At 55.0% G+C, this 17,321-nt stretch overlaps 1 protein-coding gene across 17 annotated transcripts in view; it reads left to right on the forward strand.

The window, feature by feature from the left end:
• The first annotated feature begins 1,859 nt into the window (after positions 1–1,859).
• The window catches only part of TCF3 (transcription factor 3), a 77,095-nt gene continuing 61,633 nt past the window's right edge, over positions 1,860–17,321 (forward strand). For 8 of the 17 annotated variants that reach the window (XM_082331156.1, XM_082331157.1, XM_082331159.1 and 5 more), the window contains exons 1-3: positions 1,897–2,046; positions 4,296–4,397; positions 11,617–11,689. In XM_082331156.1, the coding sequence (XP_082187282.1) occupies positions 4,323–4,397; positions 11,617–11,689 (148 nt within the window). In that variant the 5' untranslated portion in view covers positions 1,897–2,046; positions 4,296–4,322. Of the gene's footprint in view, positions 2,047–4,295; positions 4,398–11,616; positions 11,690–17,321 lie in introns of all 17 variants that reach the window. The other 9 variants (XR_014230302.1, XM_082331146.1, XM_082331158.1 and 6 more) reach the window with 5 other exon arrangements.

Consider the following 17,321-nt stretch of genomic DNA (forward strand, 5'->3'; position numbering starts at 1 on the left):
TTAAATGCAGGCAATTCTTTCCACTTTTTAAAAAAAAAAAAAAAGCCAAATGGCCCGAAGGTCCAGGTGACAGCTGGCCCAGGACCCCGGCTGCAGGAGGGGGTCAGGCAAAATGAAAACGAAAGCAGCCTTGCTGACCGATGGCTTTGGGCAGGAGCAGCAGGCCTTCGCGGGGAGAGCGCCCGCTCCGGGGCGGGCAGCAGCCCAGCTCCTCCTCGGTCCCTCCGTCGGATGCCGGCGCGGACTCGCTGAGATGAGGTGACCCCCTGCCCGCACCCACAGCAGCCACACGCTTCTGCCTTTGCTTTTCCACCTGCCTGAATTAATTGAACGAGGGGCAAAGCGCTGGCTCTCCGCCGCGCCGTGACCCGGAGCAGGGAAGGACGTCGGGCTGAGCAGAGCCCTGCTCCCCCGAACCCGGCTCCCTTCTCACCAGGCAGCATTTTAAAAAGCCACCGAACAAGCGAGCGGCCCTCGTGGGGCAAGCAGCTCCCGGGGTGCCAGGGAAGGAGCCCGCCGAGCGGCAGCTCCCTCGCCCCCGGTGAACCGGGCGGACACACGGCACGTTAGGGAAGGTGCCGGGGCCGGCCCGTCGGCACCTTTGATACAAAGCACCCGCCGGTTGGCTTCTAAGCGCCGGCACCCAGCTGCAAAGCTAAACCAGGTGGGTAAACGGGCGGAAAGATGTAAAGATCTGGATATAAAATAGATGGACTTTACATCACAACGCCCACTGCGCTGCCGGGGACCGGCTGAGGCTGCTGGCGGGCAGGAGTGCGGGCAGGAGTGCGGGCAGGAGTGCGGGCAGCGCAGGCAGGCGTCGCCGGCCGCAGGCCTGGCAGCGCAGACCCCGTGCTGGTGGGTCCGGCCCGGGGCGGTGGGGCTGCCCCTGTGGCGGGGGACCCGACGTCCCCAGCACCGCGGAGGGCGCCCGGGGCACCCCGAGGGGGTCCACCCCTGCAGCGCCAGGGCGAAGCTACCCCCCGGCGGGGCACCGAGCGGGTCTCCAGCTGTGAGGCGGCTGCTGCTGCCAGGCGGGGGCTCCCGGAGCGCCGCCGGCCCCGCGGCGGGCCCCCCACCCCGGGGCGGGCCCCCGGCCGGCCCGGCCCTGCCCGCCCGACCCCGGCGGGGGCCCCGTCGGCGAAGCGAAGGGGGGGAGCTGCGGGCGGCAACGTGAACCAGCGGCCGCTCCCGGCCCCCGCCGCGCCGCGCCCCGCCCCCCGCGCTCGGTGGGCGGGGACCGGGACAGAGCGCGTCTTGGTTGGCCGAACCGCCTGCCAGTCGGAGCGGCGGGGCCTTCCCGTTGGACGGCGCCCGCGGCCTTATCAGTCCATCTCCCGGAGCTCCCGTGTCGTCACGGCCCTCCCTCCCCCGCCCCTCGGTTCTGCGTACGCCTATCCTCCTCCGCCAGGAAACATAGTTCCTCATTTGGGGGGCGGGGGGCGCCGAGGCGGCCGCGCCGCCGCCGGGGCCGGTCCTGCCGCAACCGGTACCTCCCCCCGCGGCCGCACGGGAAGTGTGTGTGTGGGGGGAGTGGCAGCGCTCCCGCATCACCCGCTGCCTGTGCGGGAGGCGGAGGGATACGGCGGGGGGGCGGAGGCGTGAGGCGGGGCGTGAGGAGAGGGGCGTATGCGGGGGGGGGGGGGGGGTCGCCGCGTCTCTCGCCGCCGCCGCCGCCGCCGCCGCGGGGGGACCATGCGGAGGCAGCGGGGCCGGCGGGCGCAGCAGCAGCGGGAGGCGGAGCGGCCGCGGCAGCAGCAGCGTTAGGACCCGGGGCGTGGAGGGAGGGAGGGAGGGAGGCGGGGGCGCGGGGCGGGCCGGGCCGTACGCGCCGCCCGGTGCGGGGCGATCGCGCCGCTTCGCTACATTGTACCCGCCGGCGGCGTGAGAACAATAGGCGCCGCCGCCGCCGCCCGCCGGCCCTGGGCGCCGCGGCCGCCGCCCGCTGCCCGCCCGCCGCTCCGCCGGTCCTCCGCGCCCGCGGGACCTTCATGCGCTTCCCCTCCCCCGCGCACGCACGGGGGGTGCGCGCCTGCCCCGGAACAGGTAAAAAAAAAAAAAAATTATAATAAAACAAATAAAAGTATAAAATAGGGATGCGCTTCTCCGGTGCTGCGGGTGGTGGAGCTCGGAGTCGCTGCGGGACTTGGGCCGGCGGCGGCGGGACGGGCCGGGGCTCGGCTCTATTGTCCCCGGCGCCGCCGGCGCTCGGCAAAGTTTGCCGGGGCGAGCTGGGGGGGCCCCGCGCCTGCGGGCGTGTCTGGAAGGGGGGGGATCCCCCATCCCCGCCGGGGTGGGACCGGTTCCCCCGTCCTGCTGCGAACTTCAGCCGGGCACCCCCCTCCCCTCCGCCGCCCCCGGGGGTTCCCTGCGCCCCCTTGCCCGGGCCGGGGCGATGCGAAAGTTAGGGAACCCGACGGGGAGGAGGAAGGGGGGGCTCCCTCGGGCCGCTCACCCCGCTCCCGGCGGGACCCCGGGCCTGGCAGGGGGCGAGCGAGGCCCGGTCCGGCCTGGCTGGGCCCGCTCCGGCCCGGTCCGGCCTAGCTGGGCCCGGTCCGGCCTGGCTGGGCCCACGCCTGTCCCCGGAGCAGCGGGGCTGCCCCCAGGCCGCCCCAGGAGTTGAGGGAGAGGGAGCCGGAGCAGTGCGGGGTCCCCCGAGCCTTTGTCCGAGGCGAGGGGGTGCCGGCGGGCCCCGCTGGAGGAAACCCGAGCGGGCCGGGGGGAGAGGCGGACATCTGCTGCGCGTTAGCCCGGCATCGGCGGGGCCCCCGGCCGCCCCTTGCTCCTCCCGGGTCAAGTTTTGCTCGGCCTTTGTGCTGCCGGGGCGGATAAAGCCCTTCCCGGGCCGGGGCAGGGCGCTTGGCTTCCCGGGGGCTGGTTTGGAGTTAAAAATAGGAGGCGTTGGGAGAATAAAAATAAAAGCCCGGGCTGGATTTGGGGTGGCGAGCGCGTATTGTTCAAGTTGTCAGCGGTTTTGGTGAGGGATGCGGGGTTTGGGGGGGTGCTGAAGGGATGGATCTGCTCCCCTTCCCCGGCAGCGACCGGGGTGCGGGGGGGTTTCTCTGGGGTCTCACGGGGACGAGCTCGCCTCCCCCGCCAGCACCGGGGCAGCAGGTTGGTAAAGTTGCTTTAAAAATACTGACCAGATGCACTGATGACACTTAAAGAAAAGGCTTTTTAAAGAAAAGAAAAAGAAAAAAAAAAAATCCCCTGGCTGTTTTTTATAGTGGCAAAGGGTTTTTACATGCTGGGCTGATTTCAGTGTGTTTTTTTTAAAACTTCATTGAAATGTGGTGGCTGAGCCGGCACAGCCTACAAATGCTTTGGATCGCATGGAGTTTTCTTCTTTTTTTTTTTTTTGGTTTTTTTTTTTTTTTTAAACCTTATGATTAATGAGTTAAATTTATTGGCCAGCTGCCCTTTGTAACCATGAATGAGTTCCTAAAAAAAAAAAAAAAAAAGGCCAAAAAAAAAAAAGGAATCTTTTATCTCATCCCAGGCCTCTCTTCCTCCCTCCCAAAGAAATATTTTTCTATCATAGTGAGCTGGCCAAAAAGATCAATCTCCCTTTAAAAAAAATAATCTGTAAAATTAGGAAGAATAATATTTACCTATCTTGCAAGGTTGCCTGGAGGGCTTTATTTTTGCAAAACCCTCCGAAAACAAATTTTTTTTTTTTTTTTTTCCAGTCTCTTTTGGGAGCAGAGAGGTTCAGTTCTCACCGGGTATGGCCGGGCTGGGCATCCCCAAATTCAGCCTCTGAAAAAGCAGCTGCAGGTGCTCGGCAACCCCAAGGAAAGAGGCATAAGATCAGACCTTTTTTTTTTTTCTTCTCCTTTTTTTAAACAAAACTAGGCAAGGACAAGAGAGCCTCCTGCGGGGAGCGAGTGTGGGGGAAGGAGAGGGGGCGAGCCGAGCCAGACAAGCGCCTGAGTGATAACTTGCCTGAACCCTTTGATAAATGAGTTGACTCTTTTTTTTTTTTTTTCTCCCCTTCTTTCTTCATTCGCCACACGCCAGGAACAGAATTGGCCTGAACTAGTGGAATTGGCAGCAAAAAACTAACATACAAGTGTGTCTGGTCAATAGAGCGCTTGTTCCTGCCTCTGGGTGCTATGTGAGGACTCCGACTGTGCGCTCAGCGGAGGAGTTGGATGCTGGAGACTCGCAAAGGATTTTTCTTTTCTTGCTCCTTTCTCTCTCTCGCTCTGTCTTTTTAAAATATTCATCAGTGGGGTGGGTAGTTTGCTCTAGTCATTAAAATATCTCTTTCCCCTCCCCCTCGCTTTCTCTAGGACTGCCACTGTTGAGTCTGTGGGAGTATGAATCAGCAGCAGCAGAGAATGGCTGCAGTTGGGACAGACAAAGAGCTCAGTGACCTGCTGGACTTCAGTATGGTAAGCGAGCGCGGCCGGGGGGCTTTAAAGGCCCCGGGGCTTTGCTTGTGTGCAGTGTTTTGGAGCTGCAGAAGGGAGGAAATGTGAGCCTGTAAATTGGACATGATGGGTTTCAGATGTGCCGTGTTTGTGTGCATGCACATGTGCTGCAACTTGTTTATTTTCAAGTTAGAGCAAAGCCTCTGCCCCTCCTCTCCTCCCCCCTTCCCCTCAAACGTATATTGTTTCCTTGCAGGGAGCACAGAGAGGTGGGTTGAGTTTTTTTTGGATGGGAAACGTAACGGAGTTGTGCGCTCTCTGTTTAAATGCTCAGTGTGAAATGGGCTGGGCGACTGATTCTGAAGCCACGCAAAGCTGTAACTTCAGTAGCTGATTAATCAGGCTTTTTTCCTCTCCCCAGATCCAGACTATTAAACTTTTGCTCCCACAGGTTATTTTGTCACAGTTTGAAACGTGTCCAAGCTCTCCAGCGCATTATTTTTGCAGGAGTTGGACACTTATGTTCCCCACGCTCTGCTCTTCTGTACCCTGGAAACCTTTAGCTGCATTTAGGAGCTGTTTATTTTCAAAGAAACAGGACCTAAGAGTTCCCCCAGAAGGGTGTGCACAGCTCGGAGGGAGGAGAAGTCCCTTCTAGTCGTAGCAGAACGAGGGTTAGCCCGCGGCACGTCCGTCTGTGCTGCCGTCCGGGGTCAGCGATGTGCCAGGCAGTGTACGCTGTGTGCTTGCCGCGCCGGTGCTGGCTGTTGTTGGCAGGTGACTTGCGAAGGGGAGAGCTTGTGTTCAAAAGAAAATAACTTTCTGTTGGGTTCCTCTGTTGTGTGCTGCACCCTCATGGCACTTGGAGCCTGCGCCTTGCTTTTTAGATAAGCAAACGTGCTGCGAAGATAGAAAAAACAGCTCCACGAGGAGGAATAACCATGAATGTTGCTGCTGTGGCTCTGGGCTGTCCTGGGTCACCCAGCCCATGGCCCCGCTGGGCTGATTTTCTTGCCTCTTGGAGAAGAAGGGAGTAGAGGGGGGAAAAGCGGTGGCGGAACTCGGGGCACCCGCTGTCCTGGTACCTGTTAGGCCTGTGGGAAGTGCTGAGGCCCGGCCGCTTTTCTGCACCCGAGCGCTGAGGTTTAGCAATGGGAAATAAAGCTTCTTATACAGCTGGGGCTTGTACCTGTCCCGGCAGGGCTCTGCGCTGGAGGGGGAGTCAGTGGTGGGGTCTCTCAGTCCCCTAAAGAGCAATTCTGCCAGAGGAGAGGCCCGGTTCTCCCAGTTTCATGCTTCTGTTGGGAGGCTGGTTCCGTTAAATCACCAGCGATGTATTTTTACAGTAGTATGTTTTACAGTTGTTGGGGGACTGCAGCGACGGTATGCGTTTAAAAACAGGAATATGTTCAGGGCTCGCTGGGGAGCGGTGCGTGGTTATTTGTGCCTCTCTCATCTCAGAGGTCCTGCGGGTTGGCAGGAGCCCTGGCGCTTTCCATCTCCTGCACTGGAGAGTGCCAGGTTTTGAACCGCGCTTTGGGTCGGTAACCCATAATCTGCTCCCTGGCCGGGGCTGCAGTGGCTCCCACTTTGCTTTTTCTCCCCTTTAGAAAAAAAATCAAATCCCACTCACCGTTTACAGCTTTAAAAAAAAACCCAAGACCTTATTTTCAAATTTAACGAACTGTCCTCATTTGCATGCTCAGAGCTGTATTCCCTGGAGGGGTCCTGACCTGTTCCCTCTGTACACGATTGCTTCTGTCCTTGGAGATTAATCTACACCTAACGGTTGGATTTGGGTTCAATTCCAACGCTCTTACGCTGATGTAAACCTGGGAACGACCAGAACTACTACTGTGTTCGTGTAAGGCTCATGCGTTCGGCAGCGGGGGCGGCTGCTTGCAGGATCAGGGCCTGCAAATGTCATTTGCCAGCAAATGATTCGAAGACGTTCCCTCCAGGATAAGTTGGCCGATGGGCTCCGACGCAGTCTGGATTCGAGCCAGATCTGTTTCACAAACCCTCATCTCCGCACACGCACACCCTTCTCCTGAGTTTGCATAAAGGGAATATTAACATCTCTCCTGAAGGATGAGTAGCTAAAATGGAAAGCTTCCTGGCTAGTAGACTGTCTTCACCCTGGCATCGCGAGCTTGTGGTGCGCAGCGTGGGTCTGTCGAAGAGGCTGCTCCGTGGCTTGCTCTCCCTGTGTCGTTGGGATGCAGGCTTTTTGACCACAAAGCCTGCTTTTTCAAGTATATTTATATTTTTCTTTGAACAAGCAGGAGTGGAGCATCGGTCCACTAATCCACTCCAGGAGAGTAGATGGGAGAGAGATTCAGAGCAGCTGCAAGCATTTGCTTCAGATAGCTATTTCAATTCCTTTTTTCTAGGGAAAATATGTTCAACCCCGGCAGTCTGTGGTCCAGCTCTGCGCCGTGTTTGGCTGTGCAGTGGGTGAATGTTAAGGTCCGTCCCTAACGGGGTTGCGCGGTCAGACCTGAGTTCGTGGGGTCAGTAAATGGCAGGGTTGTGTGAGATGCTATAAATTGGGCTTACGGTCCTGAAAAGAAAGACTGGTGCCTTATTTATTAAAGAAATACATTGGGTAGTTACTGAGTGGCAAAGCACTTGCCCAAAGCTTTGTGCCGATGTAATTTGCCAATAAGGGTGAAAATCAAAGGAATCTGTAACGTGCATCTAAGTGAGCTGGAGCCAAACACCCAGCTCTGCAGTCTGATCGCTGCTTTGGGGTGTGCGCGGCAGCGTGCTCACCTCTGCCTCTGAACAAATTGCCTTTTATAATTGCCCCAAAGTACAGGTAATTTGTAAGCTTTCTTTCACCACCGCTCCCTGGCAGTAGTCCAGGACGGGCTTGCAAATCTGGAGGAGAGCTTTCAAGAAAGCATCCTGCCTATAGATTCGAGTTGCCGGCTTAACCTATTTATTAGGCTTGGGTTTTGGCGCTTTATCCTTTGGCCCGTGGTTGCCAGGCTTTGCAGCTCGGCCTGACGGGCACAGGCTGCCTACGGCAGGAGCTGCCCTCGGTCTGCGCCGTCGGGAGATGCTCGGCCGCGAGGACTCGTCGTGGTTATCCCGGGCGGCGTCTCGGTCGTGCCATGCTGCCGGCGTCGGTGCGTTGTGGGAAGGTGCGGGCAGGTATCCCGGCCAGGCAGGGGTGCTCGGAGGGCAGGAGCACCCCACGGCACGGGGAGAGCCGGGATGGAGCAGCCCGGGCGGGCACGCGAACGGGGTTGGGGGCCTGTCCGTGCCGCAGAGCGCGCCTGCCAAGCTAGATAGAGGCAGGCGGCTGCGTGCCAGCCTAGGTCTCTGGCAGACGTGAAATGCTGTTAACAGCCATGATTATTAGCAGAGTATTAACCATATGCTGCGGGGATGCTAGTTGTCAGGGTGGGTTTCTAGCTCAGTGAGACGTTGCAGGGTGGGCAGGGGCTTGAGCAGTCACATAGGACCTGCCGTCTGATTTCTCCGCAAGCGATTGCTCTCTCGTTGCGTGCCAGCCCTCGTGGCTCCAGCCGTCGAACTGGGGGTGAAAGCCAAGCTGTTACCAGCAAGCAGGGCTCGAGCGAGCTCCTTCTGCCCTCACCGCTGCTGCTTCTGACACGCTGGAGGGTGCCGAAGCCGTGCCCTGCGCCCTGCTCCGGCCAAGGCGCAGCGCCTGTGTTTCCATGATAAAACTCTCGCTTTTGTTTAGAGTGAAGCAGTCGTAAAGTTTGACTTTACGCCACAGTGGACGTTTGGGGCTGCAGTCAGGAAGGCCTGTCTTAAATGAACACGTATAAAATATCCTGCTGGCAATGTTTATTGAGTCAAATTCCCTCTTCTCCCCGAATTAACAGCTGGATACTTTCCACGCTGCAAAACAGATTTCAGGTTTTGAGTTCAGGCCTGAGGTTGGTTCAGCCTGGAGTTCATAAGGTGGAAGAGTGGAGGAAGTGAAAACAGCTATTTAATTTGAAAACACTGATGCACTGGTAGAAATACACAATAAATGAAATGCTGCTTGATATTGTTACTTGTGTCTGGCAAATTCCCTTTCTTGCTTAGGAGTTCGCTGTTGAATGTGTGAGGTCTCTTTGCTATAACCTCCCCGGTGGTGGGTGCGGGCGTTTGGATCTTCCCGTGTGCTGGATTTGCATCTTTTAACCTGGGAGAAATGGAGGGAGAATAAATTCTTTGGGAGGGGTGGAAATTGAGCTACGAGGGTAGACAGAAGTTGTTGTCAGCTGTCGGGGAGGCTGGAGATAGGAGTTGAGAAACCAAATACAGCGACTTAAGATGGGGGATTTTACATAACCGTTTAAATCTACATTATTCAAATCCAACAAAGGCCAAGTAATGACCCAATTACAGTTCCTCAGACGCTCATGCCTGGGTCCCTCCTCGATGCCCAGGTCCCTCCGGTACGTGCCAGCTCTGGTTCATCTCCTCCCTCCCCCCCGTTTATTTTTAAAGCAGCGTTTAAAAGCAGAAAGGAAATTCGGAGTGGGTGGGTGAACTTTGCCTGTGAGTGACATACGCCAGCGAAGGCAGACGGCACTTCACGTATGACTTGCGCCGGGCTCCTCGAGGCAGCGTTACCCGGTTGGCTTCAGCCCACACCGCGGTGGAAAAACAGGCTGGCAGCAAGAACAAAAAAAATCCAAAACGCTTCCTGGGGTTGGCAAGCGATAAGTGTATTTGGAGCCTGTATTGAGGTGAGGGGTAACCCGGGGTTCCCCCCGCTCCGCCATCACCCTGCTTTAGCATCCCTGCTCGCCCCGGCGCGGAAAGGGGTCCGTGACTCCCGAATCCCTTGGGGAGGGAGCGCAGGAAGGTGTTGCATCAGTCTCGAAAATCTCTCTCGAAGCAGGCGGAGGCGGGCGAAGGGGAGAGGTGGGGAGGGCATCCCCCGGCGGGGCTGGGTGTGGGGGCGTGCTGGGGATTGCCGAGCGTGGCGGCGGCGGGGGGGACCACCTCTTCTGCAGAAGTAGAAAGCGCTCGTTGCACAATGGAACAAGGCTGTTCATTTTCTCCACTCGCGTTTGCCACTCAGACCTTGGGTTTTTCAGCATCAGCAAGTATTAAGCAGAAATGCTTGTGAAAAAGAGCCAGCAGTGCTTTTTTGTTGTTGTTGTTGTTGCTTTTTGCTGCTCGATACCATTATGTTCGTGCATCCCATCCCCCCCTGCTCGCACATGGAGAACTGCCTCTTGCCACTTGGAAAGGGGCTTTCTAACCACTTCACTTAATCTTCTGCCCTACCTTAAGAGGAGGGAGTGAGCACAGGCCAGGTGGGATCAGCCACGTAAATTCCATTTTTAGTAATTTTGGAGATCTTCACAGAAAACAACGCTGCTCTGCAAGGGGAGGGGGGCAGGAAAAACCTGTAGCGTTGCAGAGGAAGGTAGGCTGCAAGTCTTGGGTGTCGTCAGGGTTTGTTTTTATTTTCTAGCCCGACTTCCTGAGGAAACAAGGCGTATTCGATGGCGGGGCCACTGGCCCACCCCGAGTGACTCCGGAGCCCACCCCGGGTGGGCAGCAGCCGCCGGGGGGTGCAGCGGGAGCCCCCCCAGCGGTGCACGTCCAGCGGCTCTCGCTGCAGGGCTGCCCGCAGGAGGGTGTAGGGAGAGCGGGGTTGCAGCCGGGGGCGAAGCCGTAGGAAGGCAGGTGTCTGCAGGCTGGCTGCTGGTGGGAGCGGTTGTCCACACGCGGGCTGCATCCTTAAACGCTGTTTACACCTTTAATAAATACATATATATATTACATATACATGATGTGCGTGTGTGCATACATATATATGCTCCCAAATTTGTGTTCTTTTTTTGAATGGCAGTTGGTTTCTTAACTGCTCTCTTTGCATCTCTACCACATTTAACTGTTGTGTTTTTTTTTTTTTTTTCTTTTTCCTCCCCAGCATTTGTAAAAACAAAGCTAGGCAGACGGTTTTGTACAAAGGAATGTTTCTGACCACAGCCAGACATCAGCTATGTCAGGGCATGAAATGCTGCATTTCTGTAGGCTCTTGTGCCATTACATTGTTTAATCTTCAAAGCATTAAACTTTTGAGTTACTGAGACATCGCAAAGCTAAAAATAATAAAAATTCAAATGACTTGGTGGTGAAAGTATCTTGAGTTGAGTAGTAAAAGGATATTAAAATGTTAATTCACTAAGCGTTTTCCCACCAGTTGTTTTATTGGCTGGAGCTCCATTTGTGTGGAGAAGAATTAGTTTTCTGCTGCACGCAGGTGCATATAAATTTTTAAATAACAGCTCCTGAAACCCTCCCAACTTATATTAAAAATATTTATACAGGTTAGCTGACGAGGTATGCAGTATTTTTGAGGAAGCTCCCTGGCAGGAGAAGATCAGTTGTGATACTGAAGCTGCAGCAGTATAGCAAACAAGTAGCCAGAATGACTGATGCTGTACAATATGTTAATTTTTCTGATCGTGGGTTAAATCCCTTTGCCCTTGGCTTCTCCCGCCGGACCCCGGGGCTGTGTTAGCTCACGGCGCTGCTGAAGCCCCCAAAGGACCAGGGGTGGGAGCTGCTCCGCGAGGCTGGAGGGTTCGTCCCTCCGAGAGCTGGCAGGAGGCTTCCTGCACCGAGGTCGAGCATCGCTGGGGCGTGTGGCTTAATCATCTCTGCCCGTGCCAGCTGGAGCCCGCGGGCAGCCCGCGTCCTCCCCAGGCACTGCACGTTGCCGGAGACGGGCATGGGAGCGCAGGCGACGCGGGATGAGACCCAGACCACTGTGGGTGCTGGGGTGTAGAGGGATAAAAGGAGCTTTGCTGGGTGGGGTGCTGTCGTTTTCCTGCTAGCTTTTTATGAATGGAGTCAGCCTTTCTCCATGGCCCCATGGGCACCCTCTCGTCTGGGCCTTGGTGAATAAGTTAGGGAAGAAGCTGTTGGTTTTGACCACAGCGATGATGCTTCTTGGATGGTTTTCAGTTGCACCTAAGGAACCAGACACGCTGTGTACAGAGAAGTTTATGCACGTAGGAATGTGTGTGTATATTAGCGCACAGCTGCGCTGCTCTCCTGTCCCTCCTGCAGCTGATCTATGTAGCAGGGACACAAGGAGAGGAAAGTTTTTTGCATCAATAAAGTGCTTCTCTTCCCCCTTTCCTCCCCCCCGCCTGCCCAATCTGACCCCCTTTGCAGCAGCACAGTAAAACTAACATACTGAAATCTCTTTTCTCTTCCCTTCTCTCTCATCTTCTTGTTTTTCTAGATGTTTCCCCTGCCAGTGGCTAATGGAAAAAACAGACCCACGACCCTAGCGAGCACTCAGTTTGGAGGATCAGGTACTGTCATCTTAATTTTTTTTTTTTTCTTAATGCTGTAATGTTTCTTGCAATAAATTTGTGTTTGCTTCCAGAGACCCAAAAGGAGGGGGTTCTGTAGTTTTGTGTTATGTATTTTTCTGGTGGTGGTCTGCTACTATTTCTCTGGATGATTTTCTTGTTGCTCCGTGTGTCCCTGGGTAGTCAAAGCTGCTCTTGCTGATCCGTCTCCCATTGAGAAGTCACTACCTGAGCTGAAGGTTGTTGTCTTGCTGTTCTGATTGAAGCAGCCCGAGAGCGGACAGTCAATGCTGTTCCTTAAGCTGCTTAGGCGAACGCGTGTCTGCAGACACACATCCTGGAAGACTTTTGCTGTGTGTCGCTGAGAAGACACGGTGGTGGTGGTTTATTCCTGGGGCTCAGCTGCCCAAAGGGAGGCTCTGGTGCAGTTTGGGTGTCTGCTCCGTTCAGCCCCTGCAGCAGCTCCCTGCTCTTGGGTGGGATCTTGGCATTCCTACAGGGACTTTTGCAAAGTCCTCCTGGCCAGATCCCTCCAGGCAGCACGGCCGCCCCGGGGAGGCGGGCAGCAAGGGTGGCTGGAGCCGTTTCACCTGCCTCCGAGCTGCGGTTTTGGGGTGCTGTGGAGCAGAGCCTTGCCTGTCCTGTCCACCTTGCTGCAGTGCCCCCGAAGCCAGCAGCTGCCCCCGCTCCCCAGAAGTGCTGAGCGGCCGCATCTCTGCCAGCCCGGCTGCCGAGGAGGGGCCAGGGGTGCCAAGATCAAAGGGCTTTGGGAGCAGGGCGTCTGCGGGGAGGAGCGGGCTGGCGATGCGGCTGTGATAGGAGACTCTCTGAAGGGCGCGTAGCTTTAGATGTCTGATTGGGAAACGCGGCACTGGTTAATTTGAGGCTGAAGTGGAGAATTCCTTGGCCAGGCGGACGGCGCGGTGCTGTGCCAGGCTTTTCATGCCCGGGGAAGCTGCTCTGTGCCGGGCTCGCTGCGGCCCCTGGCATGCAGGAAGTTCAGTTAATTTGCCCTTCTTGCTGAAACACGCCAACACTTTGTGGATGGTTAAAACTTGACCTTCTCTACCCTGGGCCGATTCAAGCTGTCCAGGGAAACTCCTGGCCACATGGAACGGCCGTGCCCTGACACCGGGAGGCATCCCGGAGACCAGGATGGGCTTTCTGGATAGCAGCTTTGATGCCGCAGCACGCCGTGGGGCAGCTCTTGGGGAAACCTGGAGAAGCAGGACGGGAGGGGTGTACTCTGCCCTGCCCTGCTCCTGCCCTTTTTGGCCAGGGAAGTTTGATGCTTTCAGATGGGGCTGTTTAGCTGCATGTCAAGATGGTTTTGAGCAAACATTTTTGCAGAGGGGGAAGCTGTTGAGTGGGCGCTGGAGGAAATTTGAGGGGAGAAAACTCTTAGGTTAACCCAGATGGAAGCTGATCTCTCCAGCGAGTGTTCCCGTGTGCGACTTTTGCTGTTAAAATAATCCACAAAAGACGCGCTACACGCTAGCGAGAGAATAGTAATGGAGCAAGCTCACGTTAATTCGCTTCCTGCTCAGAGGCTGGCTTGGCTGCCGGGCTTACAGCGCTGGCCAGCGAGGAGAGGCTGCGAGCAGGGCTCTGCGGTACAGCCGGCACAGCGACCGGACCCCCCTCCGCTTGGCTGTGCAGCAGCCGAAACGACACAAAATCTTTTATCCCCCCCCCGCCTCTTCTTTTCTTTCGGGTGAGTGAAAGGTAATGTTGACACCACCCTTCCTCTGGGCTGCTGCTTTTTGAGTCTGGCTGTGAGCAGTTCATAAAAACAGAGGACTGATGTTATACAACTGAAGGCAGTTGCACAATCGCTGCCGTCCCGGTCTCGGGGCTCTGCGGTGGCTCTTTCGTCCTGCCGTGGGCATCCCAGGTTTGAAACGCAGCTCAGGGCTTGGTTTAGGGGAAGCCTTTCGCTCCAGCAGCAGAGTTATCCCTCGGCCAGTCATCCTCGGCCTCACCTTTGGAGAGCAGGGAGCGTGTTTCGTTTGCGTGTCAGCTTTGTGACTTCGCTCTGGTCCTGAACGTTTGACGATGGATTTTTGCTGGTGGGGTGAATAACTGCAGTAAGATGTTAGCGAGATGTTCCTCGCGCAGGGGCGCGCTGCATCCATTAAGGTGTCTGAACTAGGTCCTAGATAGCGGCAAGTGGTGGGTTTCATAGTTTGCTGATGTTGGGTTAGCTTAATGCATTAAGTGACAGCAAGGTACAATCAGATACTGGTTCATCCACAAAGGCATAGCCAGCCGTCCAGCCCAAAATTCGATTTGAAGTCGAATCGTCACCAACCCTGATGTGGTCAGAGGATGAAGAGCAGATGGTCCTTGGATTTGGGGACCTGGGCTTGCTGAGGGAGGAAGCGCCTTGCAGCCACGCTGTAATCTGGACCTGGAGATTAGCTCCCTAAATCTTCTTGCCTTGCAGGAAGGCCTAGACTTCATCTTTAATGTGCCTCATGTTTTTCAAACACTCCTGTTCAATGGGTATCTCGTGCCCCTGATAAAGATAGCGCAGCGTTTCCCCTCCGCTGCTATCCCTCTGCCTGGAAGGGAGAAGCAAACACCGATTTGGTTAAGCCTTAGGTTGGCAGTGTGCACCGTAGTGCTGCTGTCTCATTATTTGGGGTTATCGTAGTAACCCCAAGACAACAGACTGATGCTGTCTTATGTGCCAGAGAAATTGGTGTTTCGTGCTTCTGCCTGCCCTTGGACATGTCAATTTGTGGCCTCCTGCTTTTCATCTCCCTCCTCCTCGGGGAAATCCTGGGGCAGTGCGTAGCTTTTATTTTTTTCCCCTCCGGAGGAGCTATTAACTCGAGGCTCTTTCCTCCCCAGGGGAAATTAGGAATGAAGGGAGCAAGGCAGTGCCGCTGATGACTCCCGGCCAAAATCCCCCACTTGCCAAGATGAGGTTCTTGCTTCCCAAGTCCAGCTGGTAAATAAGGTAGTGCAGTCATTTAAAACAGCGCTACTAGAAAATCACAGGGATAAAATTGCCCCAAATTCAAATCCTTTTCCAATCCCAATTAATAGTTGCCCTGGCCAAGCTGCTGGCGCTCGTGCGGGTGGCCCCTTCGCAAAGAGGAACCCGTTTCTCCCAGGCCAGGAAAATTCAAAGTCTTAATGAAAGCCCTTCGGCTTTGAGATCCCGTTGCTTTTATATTTGTCTCTTGTTTTATTTTAAGCTCTGCTACTGTTTCCCTCGTTTCTGTCCTTAAATGCACCAGGGAGGAACTGGTTTAGCTACCCCGCCGCATGGACAATTCAGCACCTCCGCTTTGCGTTTTCTTGGCAAGGCGAAACCCAACAATTGCCACTAGGAGAGAGCTTACGTCATGCAGCCCGGGCCTGCAGCATTTATAGCACATATAGGTCACCGCAGGGAAGTTGGTCTTCCTGGGGCTTTGAGCTGCAACTAGTGTTTTTCAGCGTAAGCCGTGTCATTTGCTGCTGGTATTTTATTTTAGCCGGGACGCTCAGTGTATGCCTATTGTCCTGGTCCTAGAAGGCTGCGGTTTGGTCGTCCCCTCATCAAACTGTTTGTTTATTATTTGCAGTAGCAAAACATTTAAAACCGTGTCCCCTGTCCCCCCTGTCATAGTTCATAAATGACTAATCTGATCAGAAACGAGCTCCCTCCCAGTGCGCTTAATTAAACTGCGCCTCTAGCAGGAAACCACGCGTGCTAAATTTCACATGGAAATAACCATTTTTAATTGACATTAAGGCAGTAGGAGTGGCAGGAGGCAAAGAAGTTTCATTGTCTCTTCCCGGCCCGGGCCGCGGCGTTGCCACCACGGCATGGGGCCGTGCCGGGGTTGTCGCCTCGTGGCTGCTGAGTTTTCGGCAGGGTCAGTGCGTGCCAGCTGCGCCTTTGCTTCAGCGAATAAGTTAGGGCTCTGCAGAGCAGGGAAGTAAAACCGAGGCAAATGGTTGTGCAAGGTAACGCATCTCCCGGAGCAGCTCGTGAGCAGCGCTTTGCATCCGCGGTTAATACGGAGGGTGTGCAACCACCTCCCCTTCGCATCGAAAATGGTACGCGATGCCAGGTTGGTGTCCTATTGAAACAGGAGCCCAGGCGGTCTCCTGCTGGCAGATTATTCTGCTTGCACCAAATAAAAGCTTTGCCAAAAGAAAATAGCTTTTTTTTTTTTTTTTTTTAATTGTATTTCCTTTTGAGTAAGTGAATTCACCATTAAATGCCTTTTCCTTCTTGCTTTGTGCTGAAGGGAGCTGCCTTGCTTGGGGTCTCTTAGGTGGGTTTGGAAGGGAGAGTCCCCTCCTGGTCTGTGCTGTGATTTCCACCCCCAAAATTTGTTCGGTGCTTTTTTGCTAGCGAGGTGGTGAGATGAGGCTCATTGTTGAGGGAATTGCTTTGATCGGGGCAAGTTCACGAAATACATTTGAAGCTGGCTAAGCGGGGAGTTTTTCAAAGAGTTACAAGCTGGTGCATGTAACAAATTTTAAGTTATAGTCTACTGAACAAAGTAAATGCATTCTCCCTGGAGGTAGGTGAGTCTGTATCCCCTTTGAAAGCCTGCTTTAAACAACGTTCAAACTTGGATACCTGTGGCAACAGCACTGAAAGTAATAAATTCTATGAAAGATGAGGTTGTCTCTTTAATTGGTGCTATGGGTGAGCTGTTTGAAGATTTAATTATTTTGTGTGTGCACGCAGCCCTGTATTGGGAAGCTCCAAGGTGGGGAGGGGAGGGTCGGGAGCACCGGCTGGGAGCGCGGCGCCTGCCCCGGCACCTCTGCGAACGCAGGAGCGGTGCTGGGCTCCGCTTCGCTTGCGGAGCGGCCGGCTGCGGAGTTTGCAGTAAAAGCATCTAAGTTAGGGAGTTACCGAGAGCTAAGCGCAGCGTTTCTGTTGCCGTGCTGTCAGCAATCGAGTTTCAGGCTGCAGAAACGCATTGGCAACTATTTACCCTAGTGAGGAAAGCAGGAGCTTTTATTAGTAAGGATGTATCACGTTTTCCTACTAACTGCCTCTAGTTCCCACATGTTTTACTTATGCTGAAGTGGGAGTGATGGGCTTTGCTTGCTATTTTGATAGATGATGAAAGGCAGACATGAGGTGCGCAATATGTGACTTGATATTTAAAACTGGCACTTTCCATTGAAGTACGTACTTCAGGCTGCTTGTTTATGTTGCGGTTGCGTGCGTGCCCATACAGCAGGCTTGCAAAACTGTCACTAAACACAAAGCCACCACAACAAAAAAGTCAAAGCAGGAAAATTTACTTGCCTGCCTCTTGGCATGACCGTTTCTTTCAAAGTCAAAATTACTTTTTAGCCATTATCAAAGGGGAAAAAAAAAAAAAAGCCTTGCCACGGACAAGTCAAGCTTGCAAAGCTGTGAGGTCTTGTTAGCCTGGAAAGAGGCAATCCCTGCAGCCCTCCGCTGCTCTCCGCACCCCTGGAGCGTTTCCATTCCTGCCGCCGGCAGAGCCCGCTCCCGGGGTGTAGGAGGATGCTGCCGGCGCGCTGAGGGTATGGCAGGGAAACACCCAGGGTGCCGCAGTCCCAACCTTTCCAGTAACAAAGCCTGGAGGACTTTCAGTGAAGTTCGTCTCCCACGTGCTAGTCAGGTGCGTTAAACGACTTT

This window comes from Platalea leucorodia (genome assembly GCF_965183815.1).
Source record: "Platalea leucorodia genome assembly, chromosome: 21".
Classification (NCBI taxonomy): domain Eukaryota; kingdom Metazoa; phylum Chordata; class Aves; order Pelecaniformes; family Threskiornithidae; genus Platalea; species Platalea leucorodia.